General features: G+C 62.9%; 2 protein-coding genes across 9 annotated transcripts; one reads left to right on the top strand and one right to left on the bottom strand.

Annotated features, from left to right (window-relative positions):
- LMNTD2 (lamin tail domain containing 2) lies at nt 1–5,990 on the top strand. 4 transcript variants are annotated; one of them, XM_058437083.1, is made up of 14 exons: nt 1–1,093; nt 1,384–1,590; nt 1,681–1,833; nt 2,199–2,286; nt 2,405–2,560; nt 2,803–2,871; nt 2,956–3,044; nt 3,642–3,904; nt 4,151–4,247; nt 4,364–4,547; nt 4,624–4,743; nt 4,809–5,005; nt 5,382–5,434; nt 5,754–5,939. In XM_058437083.1, exons 2-14 carry the CDS (start codon nt 1,403–1,405, stop codon nt 5,777–5,779), a joined length of 1,683 nt encoding a protein of 560 aa, XP_058293066.1. In that variant the 5' UTR covers nt 1–1,093; nt 1,384–1,402; the 3' UTR covers nt 5,780–5,939. The 4 variants fall into 4 exon arrangements, with proteins under 4 accessions (XP_058293066.1, XP_058293063.1, XP_058293065.1 ...); XM_058437080.1 differs by having other exon boundaries at nt 5,236–5,434; nt 5,754–5,893; XM_058437082.1 differs by lacking the exon at nt 4,624–4,743 and having other exon boundaries at nt 4,364–4,475; nt 5,236–5,434; nt 5,754–5,990.
- On the bottom strand, nt 5,946–22,379 carry LRRC56 (leucine rich repeat containing 56). 5 transcript variants are annotated; one of them, XM_058437085.1, is made up of 14 exons: nt 21,599–22,378; nt 20,355–20,681; nt 19,805–19,951; nt 18,661–18,851; nt 17,898–17,982; nt 15,035–15,095; nt 10,803–10,899; nt 10,529–10,729; nt 9,527–9,698; nt 9,004–9,180; nt 8,864–8,928; nt 8,599–8,741; nt 8,276–8,409; nt 5,946–6,902 (listed from the first exon to the last, which is right to left on the bottom strand). In XM_058437085.1, exons 4-14 carry the CDS (start codon nt 18,835–18,837, stop codon nt 6,589–6,591), a joined length of 1,626 nt encoding a protein of 541 aa, XP_058293068.1. In that variant the 5' UTR covers nt 18,838–18,851; nt 19,805–19,951; nt 20,355–20,681; nt 21,599–22,378; the 3' UTR covers nt 5,946–6,588. The 5 variants fall into 5 exon arrangements, with proteins under 5 accessions (XP_058293068.1, XP_032005162.1, XP_032005163.1 ...); XM_032149271.2 differs by having other exon boundaries at nt 17,898–17,985; nt 21,599–22,375; XM_032149272.2 differs by having other exon boundaries at nt 17,898–17,985; nt 18,661–18,848; nt 21,599–22,375.
- Nucleotides 22,380–23,771: the final 1,392 nt, after the last annotated feature.

Below are 23,771 nucleotides of genomic sequence, written 5' to 3'. Positions count from 1 at the left end.
CTGGCGGGCGCAGAGCCCTGGTGCGGGAGGTGCCCGCTCGGGAGAAGGCCCGGACTCTGGCTGAGGCTCCTCTCCGGCACCTTCCTGCCCCTTTTGGACCCGGTGCCAGGCCTTGCGCACAGTGAAGCTGGCTGGAAGCCGCTCCTCCACCCCGTACCCTACTGTCCCGCCCAGGGCCCCGCAGCCTCGCGGTCAGCTGTGTGGGCCATTGATTGCCTGTTCTGCCCAGCTCAGAAAGAGTTGTGGGCGTGGAAGGGCCTCCTGTCCGCCTGTCTCCTGTGCTCCGCTAGGGAGCCCTTACATAGCTGAAAGTTGCAGAGATGAAGGGTGAAGGCTGGAATGATTGGGTCTTGTGGGTCAGGTCTGGGACCTCGCTTTTCTTCTGGAGCAGAGGGAATACTTGTCATGGTAATAGGGTAGCCCAGAGGGTGTGGAGATGGCTGGGAAAGGTGAGGCTTCAGTTTGGGGGTCAGGTAGGTGAGTGCTTGTCACTAAAGTCAAAGGAGCTGTGGGCTGGGCCTGGCGGTGGAGGCAGGTGCCTGTAGTCTCAGCAATTCAGGAGGCGGAAGTGGGAGGATCACTTGAGCCCAGGAATTCGTGGTTACCGTGAGCTGTGATCACACTAAAGCATTCCAGCCTGGACAGCGGAGCAAGACCCTGTCTCTAAAGAATTAATTATTAATTTAAAAACAGGCTGTGGGCAGGGGTGTACTATTGCCAGTTAGCCTTTAGCACAGTCCCCAGCTTGTCACTGTTACCTGTGTGCTTCCCCCACACACCCATGGCTATGCTGGGCTGGCTCACAGGCAGCAGTGCCCCCATATTTATCCCGCTGGCTGCCAGGCTAGGCAGGGGATTCTGAGGACTCCCTCAGGGTGTTGGCCACTAAGTGGTCCCCCCGCTAAGCCGAGCAGTGGCTCAGTCTCTCACACCGCCTCCAGGCTGGGCTGGCCCAGAACTCACCCAGGGGCCTGGTCTGGGGTCTCCCTGGAGGCTCCTAGTAACAAACAGCCCCGCCCCTTCTGGCTGCTGGTATCCATGGCAACGGTATAGAGCCCCTCCCTCTCAGGCCTGCTTGGAGGTCCGGCCTCAGGTGAGTGCTGGTCGGGCCTCAGGTAAGGCCCTGAGCTGGGGGGACAAGAGAGAGAAAGAGGGACACCCCATCACAGGCAAAGGGCCAGCACCTGGGTGGCAGGGGGACACGCCAGGGACATGTGGGGTGGTGACCTGCTGCCCCAGCCTGGTCAGAAACACACGGGTGTGGACACCCACATGTGGGTCCCTTCAGAGAACGACGCTCTGTGACTAGTGCCGCCTGGGCTGCTCCGCCCTGTGTGGCCACACGAGGCTCACACGGCAGATGGGCCCCCCTACCCCTCCCAGCTCCCGAAGAACATTGAGAATGGCCCCCAAGTCTGGCCAGGGGGTTGAAGAAGCCAAGGAAGAGGCTCTCCTGTCCCCCACAGAGCGAGAGTCGGTCAGTGGTCACCTGGGACCTCCAGCAGGTGCAGCTGCAGCCCCCGAGATTCCCACATGCCTGCCAGACACCACGCCCCACCCTGCACCAGTGGTCTGCTCTGCCCACCCACAGTAAGGAGGGGAGGGAGGACTGGTGAGCCTCCCGGGCCAGGTGGCCAGGGGCCCGGCCTGAGTAAGCAGCAGAGCCTGCTGCTGCTGCAGGTTGGCTCTTGAGTCCCTGGACCCTCGCACACTGCGGCTGCTGTGGAGGCAGCGAGAACTGGAGATCCAGGCCTTGCGGTGGGCCGTCCAGAATGGCCAGGACGCCCGGCTCTGCCACGTCCTGGAGGAGGTGGCGGGGCTTCCACCCAAGAGGTCTGAAGCACAGTCCCCAGCCCAACCCAACCCCGCCCTGTCCTCGCCCGGACTCCTGGTTTCTGTCTGACACCAACCCCAACCGCTGAGTCAGATCCTTACCCTCATCCTTGCCCATGCTGACCCTCCACCCTGATCCTAAGTTAACACGCTACAGCCTCAACCCTAACCCTGCGCATGTGGATGGGTGCTAGACCCTTGCCCAGATCAGCCGGAGGCTGGCCGGCCCCAGCGGGGCTGTACTGTGTGCCATTGGGGCCAAGGTGACGGTGGAGCCCCTCCTTCTCCCCTCCTTCACCACTGACCTGACATTAGGAACCCCTGCCTGAGCGGGGTGGGGGCTGCTGAGGTCACCCCTCCTCCAGGAGCTCCCACAGTCAAGAGAAACTCCTGCAGAACCAGGTCCAGAAGCTGACCCTGGAGTTGAAGGAACAGAAGGAGCGAGCCCAGTGGGTGAGGCAGGGGCACAGGGAGTGGGCAGGGTCCTGGTGTTGGGGAGCCAGGCTGGGGCTGGCCTAGGGGCCTCCTGCAGAAGACCCCCCACCACCACCCACGGGCCCTTTCGGAGCAGGAGAAGGAGCACCTGGAGGAGCGGCTGCTGCAGACCACCCGCACGCTCCAGGAGGTGGAGGCTGAGCTGCAGAACTTGCAGGAGTCCTGCCTCCTGCAGCTGGCCCGCTCCTCGTGGGTGGGCCGAATGCTAAGATCCCAGACTGGCAGTGTGGAGGTGAGCCTGTCCCCAAGCCCTCCTGCCCCAGGCTGCCCTCCCAGCCCTCCCCCTCTCATCGGGTGCCTCTGCTGGGGCGCCCTGACCTGCCTGGAAGCCTGGCCTGCTCAGGCTGCCTCTGGAACTCTGGGCTCCAGCAGGGAGGAATCAGGAGGCCTCAAAGCACAGATGAGGTCAAAGAGGAGAGGTGCTGTGGGGGAGCACCCAGCCCCTGCCTACTGGCCTCTGGTCCCCTCTTGCAGGTAGTGACGGCAGAGACTCTGATGGACCCAAGTGACCTCTCTGAAGACATTCAGGCCCCCACTGGGGAGGTGAGCTAGGCCTCCCACGTGTGTGGTCTGGGATCTGGAGCCCTGCGGGAGGGGAGGACCACGTGCCCCTTGCTTCCTGGCCAGGGCTTTTGGCTGGAAGACGTGGACTGGAACAGTATTGCCCACCGGTACCCCAACCTCTTCACCAACGTGGAGCCCAGCTCAAAGCAAAAGTAACTGCACAAAGCAGGGACTCCCCAGGGGCCAGAAGGGAGGGCTCACCTTGGCAAGTAAAGACCCAGGACACTAAAGAACTATTTAGTGTCCCTGGATAAGTCCCTTAAACCTTCCAGTGTGCGTTCTCTGATCTGTAGAATGCACTGGGGTTAGGCCGGGCGCGGTGGCTCACGCTTGTAATCCCAGCACTTTGGGAGGCCGAGGCGGGCGGATCACGAGGTCAGGAGATCGAGACCACGGTGAAACCCCGTCTCTACTAAAAATACAAAAAATTAGCCGGGCGTGGTGGCGGGCGCCTGTGGTCCCAGCTACTCGGAGAGGCTGAGGCAGGAGAATGGCGTGAACCCGGGAGGCGGAGCCTGCAGTGAGCCGAGATTGCGCCACTGCACTCCAGCCTGGGCGACAGAGCGAGACTCCGTCTCAAAAAAAAAAGAATGCACTGGGGTTGAGGCGGCCATCACTGTCCTGCCATGAGCTGGGCCTGGGTACTGGGAGGCAAGAGGGGCTCCCTGCTGCACTGCCTTGTGAGGCTGGATGGGGGCAGGGCTGGGGTCTGGAGCTGGAGTGGCCATCAAGCAGAGCGTGGTCCCCAGGCAGCCACGGCCCTGGCCACAGCTGGACACAGGGAGCTCAGAGTCCTCCGGAAGGCACGCCGAGCGGCATCATAAGACCGTGGAGTGGGGCTCCCTGCCCTGTCTGAATACCAGCAGCTCAGGGGGCGCTGACTCCGACTCCAGCAGCTGCCGGCCGGGCCTGCCTTCCTTCGTGCAGGTGATAGGGCACCCACCCCAGGACCACCGCGCTTCATCCGAGCAAGCGCCGGTGCAGGCCGGGAGCTCCAGCAGGGACTCAGAAGGTGCAGGGGGGCGGGTCTCCCCTGGTTACCCTTCACCCACCCTCCACCCCATCAGAGCTGTGATCTCACTCAGAGCCCTGGAGGTGGTCCTCCAGCCCCCAAGGTCCAGCCACCTTTCCTGCCCCATCTGACCGTGGCCCTGCTTCTGGCCCCACCAGGCGCTGCAGGCCTGTTCTGGCCTCACAGGGAACATCCGGTGGGCACTCCATTCGAGGGTCCCCTCCCCAAAAGCGCTGCTCTCTCTAGATCTCCAGAAAACCCACTCACCCGGGCACGGCGAACAGGTCCTGTCGCCCCAGCCCTGCACAGACCCCGACCACTGGAGCCCGGAACTCCTGCAGAGGTAAGGGGCGAGTGACCCAGGCCTCCAGCGCCCGGCTGGAGCTGGTTTCCGGGCGGGGCGCGCAGCTGTGCGGGTGGACTGGCCGCATCTCCTCACAGCGTCCCCTCCGGTCCCAGCCCGACAGGCCTGAAGATCGCGGCTGTGAGCTGCCGGGAGAAGTTCGTCCGCATCTTCAACGCATCGCAGGAGAGCACGGCCGACCTGAGCGGCATGGTGCTGAAGCAGCTGGTGCGCGGCTTCCCGGAGCGCCTGTACCGCTTCCCGCCGGGCACGCTGCTGGCCCCGCGGCACCACATCACGGTGCGCCCCGGCCCGGGAGCCCGGCCCCGACGGCCCGGCCCGGCCGCCCCTCACCCGCCGCTCTGCGCCCTTCCAGGTCTGGGGCGAGGCGACCCGCAGCGCCAAGAAGCCGCTGCGCGCGTCCTCGGGCCGGGAGCCGGTTCCCCGCCTCTCCAGCCGCGGCTGCGCGATGCTGCTCCTGAGTCCCAAGGGCGAGGTCGGTGCGGGCCCCCGGTGGGGCGGCCGGGGCTGAGGTGTGGGGGTGACTGACGCGCCCCGCAGGTCCTCAGTGAGCACCGGATCCCACGCCGCGAGACTCCGGCCCCGAGGGTCTTCGCCGACGGCACCGACTTGTCCATCGACCGCTTCCCGCTCCCTGAGGCCGAGCCCGGCGCCGACACCCGCAAGCCGCCGCGCCCACCTCAACCCCTGCGCAAAGGCCGGGTGCGGGAGCCCCGGGTCAGTCGCCAGAGACTAAGGTGGGGACCGCGGGTCCCTGGGATCTGGCCTCCCTCCCCCGGCCCCGCCCCAGCAGAAACGGTCCCTCGTATCCCCGCGCTAGGACGGCCCCCAACTTCCCCAGGCCCCGCCCCGGCCGCCCCCTAGTCCTCCAGTACGCCCCGCGGCCCCTGCCCCGCCCCAGGCGCGGAGCCCTCTAGGGCCGCCTTTCCCGGGCCGGCCGCCGCCCTCACGACCCTCGCCCCACCAGGACGCGGGGCCTGCTGCCCCCAATGAGCTCGGGGAAGCTCTTCCACGCGCGGGAGGGGCCCGCGCGGCCCGAGACCCCCGAGATCCCCGCGCTGCGGCACCTGCCAGCCATTCCGGGTGACCCCGCCCTGCCATCGCCTCCCGCAGAGGCCGGGCTGGGCCTAGAGGACTGTCGGCTCCGGAAAGAGCACCGAGTTCGGGTGAGTGCGCGCTTGCGGGTGCGCCCCCTCCTCTCCCTCTCCATCCGCCTCCTCTCCCCTCCCCCCTCCCTTTCTCCCGTCCCCGCCCCTCCGCTCTCTTCCCCTCTCCTCTTCTTTTCTCTTCTCCCCTCCCCTCCCGTCTCCTCCCCGCCTCTCCTCCTCCCGTCAGGTCCCCTCCTCTCCCTTCCCTCTTCTCCCCTCTCCTCGTCCCCGCCCCTCCCCTCTCCTCCCCGTCCCTCCTCTCTCCTCCCCTCCCCTCCGCTCCCCTCCCGTCCCCGCCCCGCCCCGCCCCGCGCGCCTCAGCCCCTGCGCCCCCCAGGTGTGCCGGAAGAGCGTGGACCGTAGCTGCCCCTTGGTGGCCCTGTCGGTGCAGAGCACGGCGGAGAGCAGATTCGGCTTCCGCTTCCTCAGCTGCCTGCCCGTCACCGCGGACACTTGCCGCGGCGCCTAGGGGCGGAGGAGCGGGGCCCGGACCGCGAGGGAGGGCGCGGGCGGGCGCCGGGGCTGGGCGGGCTGTGTCCGCTGCATCATTTATTGAACCAACGTGGCCTACAAAGTAAACCGCATTTCTATACACCTGAGAGTTGAAAATGTTGCGCTTGGGTTCCGGGGCGTCCTGCGCCAAGAGGAGGGAACGGGCCGCCCTATCGCGGCGCGGGAACCCTACAGATCCCCCAGAGACGGGAGGCCTGGGCCGCACCCCGGCGGCCTCGGGCGAGCAGCTGGGACCTTGGGCCACTGCGGCCTAGGAGGTGGCTCTTATCCTGGGGCCGGCAAGGGAGTGGTGGACTCGCAGCTCCAGCGCCTGCCCCTCGGCCATGCCCAACTCTAGCAGGAGAGGCCTCTGACAGGCCTGCTCCGGGTGACCACCCCCCACCCCCGTGCCAGCCGGAAAGCCTGGCCTTGAGGAAGGGCTGGGGAGCGGCACCCTCCCTCCCCAGGCCAAACCCAGTTGGGGGCCTAAACTGGGTTCCAGCCTCTGCTGCCTCCCTGGCTGGTCCCAGTCCCCGACTCCCCTCCACCAAGAGGGTCCTCCCCAGGGCCAGGCACTCCTTCCACCCACCAACACACCCGCCCAGGTGTTCTGTGCTCTGTGACCACATATGTGGGCAGTCGTGGCCCCAGCACAGGCAAGCTTGGCAGTGGGGGCTACGTTAAGTGGGGACGGGGCTGGGGTGAGAGAGTTCAGCTGCCCTGGGAGGTCCGGCAGCTGCATCTGGTGCTGGCTTCGGGCCACAACGTCCCTGGGCTCGAGGGCTCAGGCCTGAGGCCACCTCCAGGGCTCTCAGGACAGGCACTGCAGCCACCCCATCACCCAGGCCAGGCCCCCAGCTGCCCAGGGCTCGGAGCCGACGCCCCCTGGACTGCAGGTCTGTCGACCAACGCGTGGAGCTGCTGCCAGAATGTGGTGGCCTTGGGTGCTTGGGAGGTGAAGGGACCAGGTGCTGGCTCGAGGTCCCGGAGGGCTCTAGAAAGCAAGCAGAATGATGGGAGGTCAGAAAGGCTGTCAGGGAAGAGAGTCACCCGGTGGGGAGGCCACAGCCCACCCATGGCCCTGCAGTCCCAAGGCAGTGGTCCAGGCTGGGGGTCCACAGGCAGCAGCACCCCTGCACCCCACTTTCTGTGTTCCCAGCCCTGTGACCCCTGCCTCGCATGGGTGGACCCACCTCTGGGGCAGGCAAGGAGGCCACGAAGCCTGGCTCTGACCCTGGGTCATCTGTGTCCTGTCCCTGACAAGGAGACTGCAAGGCCTGGCTCTGGCCATCGGTCATCTATGTCCCGTCCCTGACAAGGAGACCACAAGGCCTGGTTCTGACCCTGGGTCATCTGTGTCCTGACTCTGACAAGGAGACCATAAGGCCTGGCTCTGACCGTCGGTCATCTGTGTCCTGTCCCTGAGAGCCTGTTCACTGGCTGACCGCCCCGGGCCAGTTCCCAAGCCTCTGATCCCCCAGCGCCCGCCTCCACTGGTGTCTGGAGCCCTGGCATGCCTTTGTCCTGACCCTGCCTCGAGGCCACTGCAGCTCCCCTCCTCCTGGCCGCCCTGTCTGCCCTCCCTCCACCCCTGCAGGTCACGGCCACTAGGTAACCAGCTGTTGACCCCTCTGTCTGCCCCTTCCACAGACACCCACCACCATATGGAAGGGCAGAGGCTTGGCCTGCCCTGTTCCCTGCCCATCCCAGCCCCCTTGACCAGGCTCCTGCACAGAGGAGGTCAGCTGCCCACTGTGGGGTCGCCCCTGCTTACAGTACCCCCTGCCCAGCCTGCCTGCCCACTGAGGGAGGGTCTTCTCTGCCTTGCAGCTGTGATCACATTGAAGCCGGTGTCCTTCACAAAGGGCACTGCATGGCTTAATTCTATTTCCCCGAGTGCACGTGCCATCTTCAGGGTGAAGCAGCAGCACTCTCCTGCCTTGGTCTCCCAGTGGGGCTGCTGGCCGCCTTTCCCCCCAGCCCCCGGCCTCATGCCTGTGCCCCTGAAAGGTGCCCAGTGGCCATGTTCTGCCTGCTGGTGCCCTGGGGTGGCTCCTTCTTTCTGTCCAGACTCCTCTGGACTGTTCATACCCCCTTTTGTGGAACGCCTCTCTTTCGTACAGCCTGGGTGGCCCACAAGGTCACAGGGCTTGGACCATGGCTTGGGAGGGGGAGGACTTGGGTTGGGCCTCCCTCGGTCATAAGCCACCCACCCCCAGAAGGGGGCCTCCCTGTCACAGTCCCTCTCAGAGCCCAGCTGAGGAAGCAGGGCCAGGCTGACACATCCGATCTGGGGTAAGGGCCCCCTATAGAGGTGGGGTGTTGGTCACTCCCAGGCACTGGGGGGCAGGCGGGCAGGCTCAGTACCTGAGGCCAGGCTTGGGGGGCTGCGGGGAGTCCTGGGCTCTGCCTGGTGCACTTGCTCTTCAGAGACCCTCCGTAGGCCCCAGGGGGCTACAGCCCCTTCCTGTTGGGACTCCAGGTGCCTATAGGGGAGGGGGCTAGGGTGGGGACAGGAGGAGCAGCTCCAGCCCTGTCCCTTCTTGGAGTTGATCCCAAGTGCATGTGAGGATGTGAGGCTCAGGGACCACGAGCCTTGGGACCAGTGATGACTCAGCCAAGGTAGCCCCAGCCCTGATCCCCCCCATGGGACAGGACACACACAGTGGAAGAGCTGCAGGGACACCCACCGCACGCCACGTTCCCTCCAGGCCCTAAGCCCAGCCAAGGCCAGGAAGTCAGAGCTGTCTGCAGGGTCAGGCTCTAGGGTGGAAGTGCTGGCGGCCAGATCTCCTGGCCTGTGTTGGGGCAGCTGCTCCGGGGGCTCCCTGGCCTGGGGAGGAAAAGGGACTGCTTTGGGGATTCTGGCCCTGGAATGGCGGCAGGGCAGGGCACTGTCAAGGCCGCAACTCTGGACACTGGTTCTCGTGGGGGGCTGGTCCCTGTGGGCTGTACCTGGCAGTGGTGCCTACGCTCCCGCAGGCCCTTGGTGGGGTTCCCACAGAGGACTTGGCCAGCACCTGCAAGAAACAGCATGGCTGGGCCTGGTTCGGGGCCAAGGGACGGCAGGGTCAGCTTTGGGGCAAGTGAGTTACCATGGGTGAGGCTGCTGGCGTTATCTTCTGGGGCCAGGTCCTCAGAAAGCAGGCCTTCGGGCAGGGGGCCCCCATGGACCAGCAGGGAGAAGGGCCAGGGCCTGGAAGCCCAGGGCTGCGTCTCAGGCAGGGACAGCTCGGGGTCAAGTCTCCGGATGGCGGCTCCACGGGGACAGTCTGCCCGAGGTTCAGAAGCAGAGGTCACCAAGGCCCAGCCCGAGAGCGCCCCCCAGACTCTGTCCACAGACCGGGGCCCCGATCCCCACGCTGCATGGCCTGAGGCTGGCCTCTGACGCTGCAGCCTTCCAGAGAGGCCCTCATCTTCAGACCTCCCTCTCCCTCTGTGGGCTGCTCAGAGACAGTGTCGGGGCCTGGGGCCAGGTGTGCACAGCTCTGGGGACCGGGCTCAAGGCTGGGGAAGGGCATGAGATGTGGCTGTCCGTTTCTGAGAGGCCTGGGGTGGGGGCCTCTTCCTGGGGAGGCTGGGGCTCGGCAGCAGGTCCTCCGGGCACAGCTGCCGTACCCAGCGAGGGGAGGCTGTTGCCCTTCTGGATGGCCTCCTTCACCGCAAGCCAGTCCTGGCTCAGCCGCGGGGGGGCTGGGGGGCCCGTGTGTGCGGCCGGCACTTCGTCCAGGACTTGCAGCTGGGGGATGAGCTTCCTCACCTCTGTCCTGTAGTTGTAGCCCCTGGGCACCTGCAGGGGGAGGGTGAGGGAGGGCAGGTCTGAGTCCAGTGGTTCCTTCCGGCCAGCTCTTTCCCTGGCTCCCTTGCCCAGACCCACTATGGGGCAGGGATGCTGCCTACCCTGCTGGGGTGGGCTTGGGTCACTCTCAGACCCCAGGGACTGAGGGACTGGGCTCTCACCTGCTCAGGATGTAGGACCCCACTCTCCAGACCCAAGGCCGGGTCCAGGGATGCCCTCTGGCCCATGGAGCTGCCCTCAGCTCAGGGCTCTGGCCCACGGAGCAGTAGCCACTGGGCACTGGTAGACGCTGACCTCCGCATGTGGCAGCACCAAGCAGCAGCTAATGAGGCTAGCACTGTGAGCTCAGGGCAGACGTGCCCTGTGCAGGGTCTGTGAGCTACCTCAGGGCCTGCACGCACAGGTGTGCCAGCTCTGAGCAGGGCACACAGAGCCCCGAGATGCTGCATACGCCACATACTGTGGGGCCTGTGGGGCTGGAGGTGGCTCTGGACAGGGCATACACGGGTGTGTGCGTGCACATCCGTGTACACGTGATTCTTTGTGTTTCCACGTGGCTTATGTGTGGACCTCACAGGCGCATATGTGGGTTAAGGGACATGGCGTGTGTGCAGGTGACCCTGTGGGATCTGGCAGGGCTGGCCCAGGAGGATGTCCTGGGAGCCTTCAGACTTCCAGTGACGGAGGTGAACTCACGGTGAGCAGGCCATAGGGTGCAGGTGGACACAGAAGTACCTGGCCAGAGGAGGGGCCCCAGGGCTGGAGCCACAGGGAGCCTCTCCTGGCCATGCACATGCTGGCCGGGTGCCCAGGACACGCACCTTGTTGGTGGGGCCGGGGGCCGGCTGTAGGCACACCAGGTTGCCCTCCAGGGTGAGCATGGCCAGGCGTGGGCACAGCTGCAAGTAGCGCACCTGCCCCAGGTCCTCCACGCTGTTGCCCTCCAGGTCCAGCACCTCCAATTGTTCCAGCAGGCACAGCGGGCTCAGGTCCGAGATGTTGTTGTAGGAGGCGTAGAGTTCCTGGGCAGCGCGGGGCTCTGAGCCAGGACCCGGCCCAGCCCGGCCCTCCCCAGCCCAGGGTGCCCAGACTCACCTTAAGTGCTGGCAAAGAAGCGATGCCATCCAGGTCAGCGAGGCCACAGCGAGCCAGCCACAGCACCTGCAGGTGGCCCAGAGCCGTGCCCAGGTCCCTGCAGAAGGCAGGGTTTGGTGGTCGACGTGCCTAGCCCTGTGCTCAGCCACCACCTGCCTTTGGCTGCCTCCAGGGGTAGGGGCAGGTGTGACCGCCTATGGTGGCCTCTAGACTGAGGAAGGGGCTCTCTGCCTTGGCCTTCTGGCTCTGGTGTGGGTACAGTGTCCCCCACCTTCTCCAAGCCCTGGAAGGCCTGGCCTGGGGAGCTGCCCTCGTGACGGGTGGCTCAGCTGTGCCCGAGGAGCTGCCCTCATAGCGGGTGGCTCAGCCCTTTCCCTGGCAGGCTGCAGCATCACCTTTCTCTTTCTAATTGTTCCCTCAACAGCGTTTGGGGCACTCGAATTTGGAGTAAGGGTCTGGAGTGCTGCCTGGGAGCCTGAGCCCCTGGACACCGATGTGGGGGGCTGACCCCGTGCTGAGCCGGCAGGTTTGGTGGGGACCAGCTGCTGGAGGTGGCGGTGGGTCAGGGCGGCTTGACGTGTGCAGGGACACGTTGCTTCCTGCCGGGCCTGCCCTGTGCCCACTGTAGCCACACTGACTTCACCATGCGCTGTCGCCAGGGACCCTGCACCTGCCCTCTCAGCTGGGAGGCCGTCCCTTCAGCGCCGCCACGCAGTCTCTGCACCTCTCCTTGTGAAAGGGCCACCTGAGCTCTCAGGCTTTCCCCGAGGAGCCACAGATTCCTCCAGGGCCGGCTGATTTCTTCGGAAATCTTCTTTCTCTCCAGGTCACAGCACCCGTAGACTGCGTCTCACCCGGGCTTCATTCCGCCCACTGCGTTTTCAGCTTCCTTCTGTGGACCCCAGGTGCATTCCCGGGGGCCCGTCCTTTGGTACCATGGAGTCAGTGTATATCCTCAGCCTACTGCCTTCAATGGCTTTTCCACTCCGCTCTGAATTGGCTGGGATTTGTGTCTAGTGATTTCTTCAAGAGCAGCTAATGGAAATCCCTTGATCTCTGACACTCACAGATGTTTGCTGGCTGTGAATTAGGCTGGGTGTCGGATTCTCAGTTCACGCCTCTTCCCAGGAGGCTGCAAAGCCTTTCGTTCCAGTGTCCACTGTGGTGACGCCTGAGGAGCACTTTGTTTTTTCTGTCCTTAAAAAACCACTTGAGGCCGGGCGCGGTGGCTCACGCCTGTAATCCCAGCACTTTGGGAGGCCGGGTGGGGGGGGCGGGCAGATCACGAGGTCAGGAGATCGAGACCATCCTGGCTAACACGGTGAAACCCCGTCTCTACTAAAAATACAAAAAAATTAGCCGGGCGTGGTGGTGGGCGCCTGTAATCCCAGCACTTTGGGAGGCCGCGGCAGGCAGATCACCAGGTCAGGAGATCTAGACCGTCCTGGTTAACATGGTGAAACCCCGTCTCTACTAAAAATACAAAAAATTAGCCGGGCGAGGTGGCGGGCGCCTGTAATCCCAGCACTTTGGGAGGCCGAGGCGGGCGGATCACAAGGTCAGGAGATCGAGACCATCCTGGCTAACACAGTGAAACCCCGTCTCTACTAAAAATACAAAAAATTAGCCGGGCGAGGTGGCGGGCGCCTGTAGTCCCAGATACGTGAGAGGCTGAGGCAGGAGAATGGCGTGAACCCTGGGGGGCGGAGCCTGCAGTGAGCCGAGATCGCGCCACTGCACTCCAGCCTGGGTGAAAGAGCAAGACTCCTTCTCAAAAAAAAAGTACAGCCATCTCCATTAGAATATCATTTACTCTTGTATTAGGGGCACTTTTTTTGTTCTTTGTTTTTGTTTTGTTACGGTTTTTTTGAGACGGAGTCTCGCTCTGTCGCCCAGGCTGGAGGGCAGTGGCACGATCTCAGCTCACTGCAACCTCCACCTCCCAGGTCCAAGTGATTCTCATGCCTCAGCCTCCCGTGTAGCTGGCATTACAGGCGTGCACCGCCAAGCCTAAGCCCAGCTAATTTTTTTTTTTTTTTTTTTAGATGGAGTTTTGCTCTTGTTGCCTAGGCTGGAGTGCAATGGCACAATCTTGGCTCACTGCAACCTCCACCTCCTGGGTTCCAGCGATTCTCCTGCCTCTGCCTCCTGTGTAGCTGGGATTACAAGCGCACATCACCATGCCTGGCTATTTTTTTTTTTTTTTTTTTTGTATTTTTAGTAGAGATGGGTTTTCACCACGTTAGCCAGGCAGATCTTGAACTCCTGACCTCAAGTGATCCGCCTGCCTTGGCCTCCCAGTGTTGGGATTACAGGCGTGAGCCACCGTGCCTGGCGGGGAGACATGTTTCTACGAAGTCCATTATCCAAACCCATCCTAGTTTCCCGTTCGCAGTGTTGCCTGGGTGCCTGCTGCAGGCCTGACTTCATGTCCAGGCCCGTCTCTGTTCCAGTTCTGTGGGCTGCCCCACTGTGTCTTTGACCCCAAAGTGTTTTCCAACTTTCTTCCATTTCCAGATCTTCATGTATTTTTTTTTTTTTTTTTTTTTTTTTTTGAGACAGAGTCTCGATCTGTCGCCCAGGCTGGAGTGCAGTGGGGAGATCGCGGCTCACTGCAAGCTCCGCCTCCCAGGTTCACACCATTCTCCTGCCTCAGCCTCCTGAGTAGCTGGGACCACAGGCGCCCACCACCTGGCTAATTTTTTGTATTTTTAGTAGAGACGGGGTTTCACCGTGTTAGCCAGGATGGTCTTGATCTCCTGACCTCGTGATCCACCCACTTTGGCCTCCCAAAGTACTGGGATTACAGGCGTGAGCCACTGTGCCCAGCCTACTTTATTTTTTTGAGGCAGAGTTTCGCCCTGTTGCCCCGGCTGGAGTGCAGTGGTGCGATCTCGGCTCACTGTAGCATCTGCCTCCCGGCTCACTGCAGCGATTCTCCTGCCTCAGCCTCCTGAGCAGCTGGGACTACAGGCATGCACCACCATGCACGGCTAATTTTGCATTTTTAGTAGAGATGGGATTTCTCCATGTTGGCCAGGCTGGTCTTGAACTCCTGACCTCAGGTGATCTGCCCACCTCGGCCTTCCAAAGTTCTGGGATTACAGGTGTGAGACACCACGCCCGGCCCATTTTGATATTTCTTTTGATAAACAGAAGCACAAATAAGGAAAATCAAGAAAACATTCAAAGAGAGGTTGCTTAAATGAATACCCTTATCCTCATCTGGAAATAACTAGATGTGGCCCTTGGAGCCCAATTCACACAGCTGGAGAATGTTCTAGAATTCTTCCTGGAATTCCCCTGCCTTATGCTGCTGGGAACAGGCTACATAAAACCAGCAGCATTTTCACAAAACCCACTTTGCCCAAACCCCCAGAATAAAGTCGGATGTTCCTTCAGCCTTGTTCTTTCCCTTCCAATGACGTGAGAGCCGCCGCCGTCTTCAGCTCCGAATGTTGTGAGTTGCTGTGGGGTACGGAGCTTCCTGTGCTTCTCCTGGGGGCTGGTCTGGGTTCTGTACACAGGTTCTGGCTGGAGCTTCTCCCGGGGGCTGCCATCTGGTCTGGGTTCTATGCGCAGGTTCTGGCTGGTGGTTGCTGTTCTTGCCCAAACCCCAAGCTCGTGGCCTCATGGTACAGCCAAAGTCCTGGGCTGCAATGAGCGGTGCAGGGGCCAGAAGGCCCCCAATGCTTGGCTGACTTTGGGGTGTTCACCAGGGACACCTCATGGTGGGAGCTCTGGGCCCAGGTCAGGGGCACCTTTGTGGAGTTTGCTGGCCACACGACCTGGCATGACTGCCTTGACCTTGGCCCCAGCTCTAAGTGAGGTGGTACCTGCAGCAGGGGCTCCCACCCATTGCAGACACAAGAGCTCCATGTGTAGGGGTCACGTGGCAAGGGGGGTACATCCGGGCTGAGCCAGAGGCCACAGGGCATAGGCAGGACCCCCGGGAGTCAGGCTGGCCCAGGACCTCGTCCTTTCAACAAAGACCCTCTCAGAGACCCCATCACACCTGCCTGAATGTCCCAGGCTCCCCCCACCTGCCCATCCACCCTCCACAGGGTCACGCGGGGTCAGGCAGCCAGCAGGATGCAGCTCTCTAGACCCCTGGGTCCCTGGTTCCAGCCCAAGCCCCCCCACTCCCACCAAGTTCTCCCCTCATCCCTGCAGGGCCTGTCCCACGGGAACCCCTCATGGCAGGGCCCAGCCCACCCCCATCAGGCGCTCACCTCAGGGAGCCCAGGTGGCTGCCGTTCAGCTTCAGTTGGTCCAGGTTGGGCAGGTGCACCCCTGTAGGGCCGCAGGAGAAGGAGGTTGGCCCGGCTCCTCACCCCTGCACACCTCTGCACCCTCCTTCACCCCGAGGCATCAGCACCCCCTGGCCCCTCACTGTTCGTGGGCCAGCCTCACAGGCCTCTCTCCACACCACAGGAGGGGTTGCGTGGCACCCAGGAGCTGCTCCAGGGCTGCGGGCTCCTCTGGCCACCAAAGGGGTCTGTTGATTCTATGGGGCCTGGTAGAGGGTCTGGCTCAGTGGCCCTGAGCCCCCAAAGCCTCATGGCTCCACGCCCCTCATCTGTAGCCGGCCTGAATGCAGCACAGCATGGAGGGGTGTCTACACAGCAGGGAAGCTCAGACCATTGTCCCTGGACTGCAAGAGGCCACTGGGCTCCAAGAGTTGGCTCAGAGAACTGGGGCCAGGCTGGTGTGGCTGGGTGGTGCTCCCTTGGCTCAAAATCTGAGCCCTACCCCCAAGCTGCCTCCACACCCCTCCCCTGGCATCTCAGACCGTCATGCACAGTCGCACGCACAACACAGGACCAGATCACTGCACGCCCCAGCCTGTGTTTCTGCACAGCCCGAGGCCCCAGGAAAAGGCTCTGCATTCGGAGTCTTTTGTAGGATGGGGCATATGCCCCTGTGAGGCAGACAGAATCCCTGCATCGTGAGAAGGGCTGCTGAGTGGCTGGGCGCGGTGGCTCACGCCTGTAATCCCAGCACTTTGGGAGGCCGAAGTGGGTGGATCACGAGGTCAGTAGATTGAGACCATCCTGGCCAACACGGTGAAACCCCGTCTCTACTAAAAATACAAAAAAATTAGCTGGGCGTGGTGGCGGCGCCTGTAGTCCCAGCTACTCGGGAGGCTGAGGCAGGAGAATGGCGTGAACCTGGGAGGCGGAGCTTGCAGTGAGCCAAGATCGTGCCACTGCACTCCAGCCTGGGCAACAGCGAGACTCCGTCTCAAAAAAAAATAAAAGAAGGGGTGCAGAGTGTGTGGGCAGAGGCGCTCCAAGACCATGCCTGTGGGAAGGGCTGGAGTTGGTGCAGATGGCCGCGGGTTAGCCACACACAGTGGTCAGGGACTTCACAGGCCATTGCAAAACAAAACAAGACCAACCGAGATGGGCCTGTTTCACCTCAGTCAGTCGGAGAAATGCAGACAACCAGCGATCCTGGGTGTGAAGACGCTTCCCTGCTCTAAAGGTCACTGTGGGGCCGGGCGCGGTGGCTTACGCCTATAATCTCAGCACTTTGGGAGGCTGAGGCAGGTGGATCACCTGAGGTCAGGAGTTCAAGACCAGCCTGGCCAACATGGTGACACCCCATCTCTACTAAAAACACAAAAATTACCCAGGCGTGGTGGCGCACACCTGTAATCCCAGCTACTCCGGAGGCTGAGGCAGGAAAATTGCTTGAATCCAAGAGGTGGAGGTTGCAGTGAGCCAAGATTGCACCACTGCACTCCAAAAAAAAAAAAAAAAAAACAGGCCAGGCGCCTGTAATCCTGTAATCCCAGCACTTTGGGAGGCTGAGGTGGGTGCATCACTTGAGGTCAGGAGTTCGAGACCAGCCTGGCCAACATGGTGAAACCCCATCTCTACTAAAAATACACAAATCAGCTGGGCATGGTGGTGAGCACCTGTAATCCCAGCTACTTGGGAGGCTGAGGTAGGAAAATTCAACCTGGGAGGCAGAGGTTGCAGTGAGCTGAGATCGCGCCACTGCACTCCAGCCTGGGCGACAGAGCGAGACTCCATCTCAGAAAAAAAAAGTCACTGTTGGGACAGCTGGTGACATTTGAATATGGTCTTTAGCATGGCTAAGAGTCGTATACAGATGTAATTCCTGACTTTGGCCATCGTACTGCATTTAAGGGAATGTCCTCCCTCTCAGGAAATACACACTGAAGTGTCAGTAGATAAAGGGGTGTTGCATGTCCAACTCTCAACTAGTTCAGGAAAAAGAACAGCGGCCTGATGTGCTGTGCACCCATAGAAGGGAGCAGTGGTGAGCACCACCATGAACACGGCGAAGGAGAAGGAACCTGGTGGGGGGCGGGGAGGGAGGTTTGTTTGTTTTTTTTTGCGACAGGGTCTTGCTCTGTCACTCAGTCTGGAGTGCAGCTGTGCAATCTCAGCTCACTGTGGCTTGACCTCCCTGCCTCCTATGAGTAGCTGTGACTACAGGTGCCATCATGCCTGTCTAATTTTTTATTTTTAGACACAGGGGTTTTGCTATGTTGCCCAGGCTGATCTCAAACTCCTGGGCTCAAGTGATCCATCCGCCTTGGCCTCCCACGGTGCTGGGATTACAGGCGTGGCCCCTGTGCCTGGCTGAGGTTATTTCGAGATGAGTTTCAGGAGACACTAAGTGGCACTTGGCACCATTTCGGCCTTTGTTCCTCTGTGATGCTGGCGTGGGTGTGTGGAGCACTGAGCGTGCTGGGGGTACTGGCGTGGGTGTATGGAGTACTGAGCGTGTTGGGGGTACTGGCATGGGTGTGTGGGGTACTGAGCATGCTGGGGGTACTGGCGTGGGTGTGTGGGGTACTGAGCGTGCTGGGGTACTGGTGTGGGTGTGTGGGGTACTGAGCGTGCTGGGGGTACTGGTGTGGTGTGCGGAGTGCTGAGTGCATTGCCCTCTACCTGCACCTGACACAGACCTCAGGTCAGAGGCCAACCCTAAGAAAGCTGATATGCGGCCCAAGAGGTAAGGACAGCTTTGTTGTCATAACCAGGAAACATATGTTGTTTACAGGGAGGCCTGGCTGTGGCCGTGGCCGTGGCCATGGCTGGGTGGGAAGAGGCTCACCAAAGTTTCCCAGGCTGCCCTCACGAGTGTCCACACACATCTCCAGCGCCCTCACCAGCCGAAGGTCATCCACCCGGGCCAGGGCCTGCTGTAGAAACCAACTGGGTGTCAGCGCTGGTCCTGGCTCTCCCCACTCTAGTTCCATCCTTGCTTCTGGCTGCAGGACTCTGGGGCTCCCACTGGAGCAGGCACCGACGTTTCCCTGCCGTGGCCATGTTGGCCCTGGCCTGGGTGGTGGGATGGGAGTGGATGTGACAGGAGCAGAGCTTGTGCTGCACTTGGCTGGGGGGTCATTGCCAGAGAAGGACCTGCCCTGGGGGCTGCCCGTCTCCAGAGAGACTCCCAGGGCAGACACACCACACCCGGCACCCAGAGCCCGGACCGCGCCTGGCCCTGCCCTGAGCTTTGAGCTATCTGGTCTCCCGCTTGAGTGAAGGACCCCCCTCTTTGGTTGGAGGATAATGGATGCTCAGCCCCTACTTGTGGGTTCTGGCCTGGCTCAGTCCTGTCTGTGACCCAAATTCCTGGGGAGGTCTGTGTCACCAAACACCTGGCATTGCTGGTGTTTTGGGGCCTGGTAGGGGTCCCAAGGGCAGAGTGGGCGGAGCAGACCCAGCTGCAGGGGCTAGGCTGAGGCCAACCATCAGCAGGCAAGACCAGCAGGAGGGGGACAGAGGGCAGGCTGGACCATCAGCAGGAAGGAGCCCTGGGATGTCACCCCACGCAGGCCTGTGTGGCCACAGCCCCCAGCACCCACACTCACCAGCCGGGCAGGGGACAGGTGCTCTTCCAGCAGCTGCTCTCCAAGGCTGTCCCTCTGGCTGCCAGGGCTCTTGCTCTGTGGGCAGGGGTTGTGCAGACCCCGCCAGCTCAGCTCCCGAACCCGGATACTGGAGGTGCTCGGCCGAGGCCCACGGGATCTGTCCCAGCCTGGGTCCATTCACATGTAACCTGCTGACAGAGGCACAGCGCAAAGCTCCAAGCTGCTGCTGCTCCTCCTCTGCAGCCCGGCTGAGACCCTGGCCCAGCCCTCAACCCCCCGCCCCCCCCCCCCCCCCCACAGCAAGCCCTTGGCACCCACCCCCACCCCGAGCCTAGAGAAGGCTCCTAGCTTGGCTGGGCCTCATGGGGCCCTCGTCTGCTTAGTTTCAGCCTGGAGGGTCTCACACTCCCCTCCCCCAGCCTTGGCTCGACCCCCTCTGCTTTATAGGACACCCTCCCTGTGTTTCTGCCCATCCTCAGGGTCCATGCAGGGAGTGCTGGCTCCAGGCCTCCCCACCTGAGGCCCACGAGGGCTGTGAGCCTGGGGTGCCGGGCCAGCTGCCTGTGGCTGTGGGGCTCCCGGCGCTGCCTCAAGCTGTGGGCTATGGGTCCTTCTCCACCTGATAGTCTCTGAGCCTGGGGTCCAGGATCAAGTCCCAGGCCTTCCCCTACCCCACCCCTGTGCTAGCCGAGCCCCTTCACCTGCAGGCAGCCACCTTCTCCTGCTGTGGGTCAAACATCCAGGCAAGGAGGCGGCATGTGCCCTCAGGCAGTACCTGCAAGAGTCAGGGTGGCTTCCTGGCCAGGTTACTGTGCCCACGGGAACCTGGAATGGGCCAGGCTGAGGTCACAGCACCTAGAGGTGAGCAGGTCAGCCCAGGACCTGACTATCCATGGGCCCAGCTGGCGAGGAGGAAGACAGTCAGGTGTGTGACCGATGCTGGGGTACCTCTGGGTCCCCCAACGCAATGCCTGCTGCTCATCCCAATCCCACTTCCCTCCTTCTCCACAGGGGTCCTCTCTTGCACCCTGTTCTTCCTGAGCCCCTCCCCAGGCCTCTGAGGGTATTGGCCCAGTGTGTCCCTCTCTTACACCCCATTCTTCCTAAGCCCAGTGTGTCCCTCGACCACCTGCACCAGGCTTACCTGGTGTTGCCCCTTAAAGATGCAGACGTCTGGCTGGGCACGGTGGCTCACGCCTGTAATCCCAGCACTTTGGGAGGCCGAGGCGGGCAGATCACGAGGTCAGGAGATTGAGACCATCCTGGCTAACATGGTGAAACCCTGTCTCTACTAAACATACAAAAAAAAAGAAAAAAATAAGCTGGCTTGGTGGCAGGTGCCTGTAGTCCCAGCTACTTGGGAGGCTGAGGCTGGGGAATGGCGTGAACCCGGGAGGCGGAGATTGCAGTGAGCCGAGATGGCACCACTGCATTCCAGCCTGGGCGACAGAAAGACTCTGTCTCAAAAAACAAACAAACAAACAAAGATGCAGACATCTGCCTCGGCCCCAGACCCTGGAATCATGAGCTCCAGGGGTGGAGTGAGAAGTGTGCTCAGGGCGTCCAGTGTCCTCCTCCCTTCTTCCGTCTTCGGTCTGGACCTGGACTGATCCCTTGACTGCACTCCCCACCCAGCCTTCCCAGATTTATCTTCCTGATGAGACGCATTCCCTTCAGAGCCCTGTGTGTCTTACTACGTGTTCGGTTGAGGGCCTGCTTCGCCCCAGAGCTGTGGCCTGTACGTGGCCTGCGTGCTCCTCTGCTGTCCACAGTCGCAGGAGGGGACGCTCAAATATCTGTCGAAGGAATCCGTGAACAGGCAGATGCACATGTAGCCACCTAGAATGTTCTGGCCGTGGCTTTTATCTGTTGACCACGTGTGGACATTGAAGATGCACACTCTCCATCCCGTCTAGAGCTGCCCCTGCGCCAGGCGAGTTGGCCGGCCGTTCACAGAGGTGGTGGGCGGGAGTGTTGGAGCAGGGCAGCGGCTCAGGCTCCGGGTGCCTCCGCGGCCTGGTCTGGAAGGTGACCATGCACCAAGGATCAAAGAAGTGAAGCCCAAAGCAGAATCTCACAGTTTCCCACCAGAACCTCCCCCACTGCCTACCTTTCTCCAGCCAGTGCAAGGCCCCAGGCCTCACAGCAGGACCCCAACACTGTATCCCCCCAAAGACTTGGCCACCTCCATCCCAGGCCTGCCAGCCTCGAGCCTCATGGAGGGCGTGAGCTGGCAGGGTAACGGGCAGCCCCTGGACACCTATGGGCGACACTAAGAGCTGAGTCAGCTACCCTTGTCTCCTCTGTGCCCAAGAGCCCCGAACATCAGACTGGTCTGAGCCCCAAGGCCTGGGGGTGCAAGGACCAGGAGTTGGAGGCTGTGGGGTCCAAAGCCCCTACTGGACTCCCACCTCAGACACTGCACCTGGTGTTCTCACCCAGGCCCGAACCCATCCGCACACTTCACGGCCCTGCAACACCCTGTGTCCCCTCTGTGAGCCCCCCATGCTCCTCAAATCGGAAACTGGGGGGCCTGTCTCCACACCCCAACTAGTGCCCTTCCCTGGTGGGAAGCCGTCACCTCTGGGTCCCCTGTTGCCCTCGCCCCTTCACCATGGTGGCTCGGAAGGCAGAGCCCGCTCCCCTCCTGAGCCCCACCCTGGAACCCCAAGCACCCTGGTCCTTGCCTCTGAGTCTCCCTCGGGGCAGGGCTTGGGGCCCCTCCTGTCTCCTGACAGGGAGCCCTTTCAGTGCAGGGCCAGGGGGTGGTGGAGGCAAGGGTCCCCAGGGGACCAGATCTGACGTGCGGGGCCGTCACTGGGTCCCCACTGGCTGTGCTGCTTCGTTCCCGCGCCCACGCCTCGGCGCAGGCTCCCTCCTGGCACCGGGCATAGGGCGAGGCTTGCTGCTCCCGCCCAAGGGTGCGCTCGGCTCTCACCTAAGGGCTCAGCCCAGGTGTCCGGCCCTGGCAGCTCGGCCCTGGGCGCCCTCCGCCTCCAGGCGCTGTCTCCTACTCCAGGCTGTTCTTCCGGCCGTGGGGTTGCGGCCTCGGCGCCATGGCGACGGGAGCCAGGCCTTATTTGAATATGCAAATATTTATAAGTCACAGGAGGCTCGGGTTCCGCGGGGCTGAGCCACGCCCCTTAGTAACGGTCGCTGGGGGGGCCACGTGGGCTGGCACGTGCGTGGGCGCCCCTGCTGGGGGCGATCCCGGGGGAGGTGACGCGCCACCAACTCGGGTGGGTGTAGGCGCGTCAGGTGCCAGCTTCCTGCGGCTCCCTGCCCGGGCCGTCGCGGTACACGTGTCGCGTTTCCTTGCGATTCCGGCGCTTCCCACGCGGGGCGGGTAAAGGCGGTCTCTGCTGGAGGCTCGCGCCCACCTTTCCCAGGTGGAAGGGTCGCCCCTGGCGCCGAGGCCTGCCGTCCTGACCTTCGCTTGGAAATGAGGCCGACGGCAAAAGGAAGCACTGGGGCAAGTGCCCCCGAGGACCGGGAAACACAGAACGGACGCCGGAAAGCGCCCGAGTGCCCGGCCCGCGGGACACGCTGCCGCCCGCCGTTCAGTCGCCGCCTCTCACCCGCGTTCATGCGCGTCCGCCCGGAGCCGAGCTCTGACTGCGACCGCGCGGTGGACGGACGGCAGGCGGGACCCTCGGGACCGCACGTGGGTGGAGCCCCGGGTCAGCAGCGACCGGCGCAGGAGGGCGAGGCGGGGGGGGGGGGGGGGGGGGGGGGGGGGCCGGGTTTTTTTTAATTTCAAATTTTTTTTTTTTTTTTTGAGACGAAGTCGCGCTCTGTTGCCCAGTGCAGTGGCGCGATCTCGTTTCACCGCAACATCCGCCTCCCGAGTTCCAGCGATTCTCCTGCCTCAGTCTCCCGAGTAGCTGGGACTACAGGCGCGCGCCACTGCTGCCGGCTAATTTTTTGCATTTTTAGTAGAGACGGGGTTTCATCATGTTGGCCAGGCTGGTCTTGAACTCCTGACCTCAAGTAATCCACCCGCCTCGGCCTCCCAAAGTGCTGGGATTATAGGCGTGAGCCACCGCGCCCGGCCGTTTTTATTTGTGAATGAGGATGTATTTCTGATTCTTTTGCAATTTTAAAAAATGTTTAAAACACGTCTTTTTGGGTTCGAAAGAGCTAGGATGTGCGTCTTTGTGCTTGGGGTGAGCCCTGGGCACTTCGCTCCCCTGTGGGTACGGTTTAACTGGACCACGCTGAGTTTCTGCAGAGTTGGAACCTCAAGTTTGGGGGGACTGGGCGGGCAGGGTCGCCTGCCACGCAGGCCCGAGTAAGAGGAGAGTGGTGGAGGGGGCGTTCTCACGCCTGGCCCCAGGGCACACGGCTGCGCCCGCCGCCCGGAACCCCACCGGGGCTGCAAGGCGTCCTCGGGGTGGGTTGCGGTGGGAGTAGGGGAGCTGGGGTGCGTGGTGGTAGGTGGGGTGCGCGGGGGAGGCGGGGTGCGCACCGTCCGGGTGCGGGGCCACTCCACCTGCGCGGAAGGGGAGCTGGGCAACCGGACCCGCGGCCACCCGGGGGCCCCCAGCTCCGAGCATCCCGCCTTGGTCCCGGCGGATCCCAGCCTTCCCCCAGCCCGTAGCCCCGGGACCTCCGCGGTGGGCGGCGCCGCGCTGCCGGCGCAGGGAGGGCCTCTGGTGCACCGGCGCCGCTGAGTCGGGTTCTCTCGCCGGCCTGTTCCGGGAGAGTCCGGGGCCCCGCTCGTAGATGCCGCCCCGGGCCCCCAGACACCGACTCACTCGCCCTCCTCGAGCAACCCGGAGCTCAGCTCTGCTCTCCAGCCGAGCCCAACCCTGCGAGGCCGCGGCCCTCCTGGCTCCGCCTCCCGCGTTGCTCCCGGAAGCCCCGCCCGACCGCGGCTCCTGACGGACGGGCCGCTCAGCCAACCGGGGCGGGGGTGGGGCCCGGTGGAGCGCAGCCAATCGTAGGCCGCGGCGGGCTGACGGACGGGCGCGGGGCGGGGCGTGCGCAGGCCCGGCCGAGTCTCCGCCGCCCGCGCCCTGCGCCCGCAGCCCGAGCCGCACCCGCCGCGGACGGAGCCCATGCACGGGGCGAACCGCGCGCCCCCGCCCCCGCCCCCGCCCCGCCCCGAT

The sequence above is a fragment of the Hylobates moloch genome, unplaced genomic scaffold, assembly GCF_009828535.3.
Source record: "Hylobates moloch isolate HMO894 unplaced genomic scaffold, HMol_V3 SCAFFOLD_4, whole genome shotgun sequence".
Classification (NCBI taxonomy): domain Eukaryota; kingdom Metazoa; phylum Chordata; class Mammalia; order Primates; family Hylobatidae; genus Hylobates; species Hylobates moloch.
Note: the sequence above shows the minus strand (reverse complement) of the source record. Positions and strands in the feature narration are given on the sequence as shown.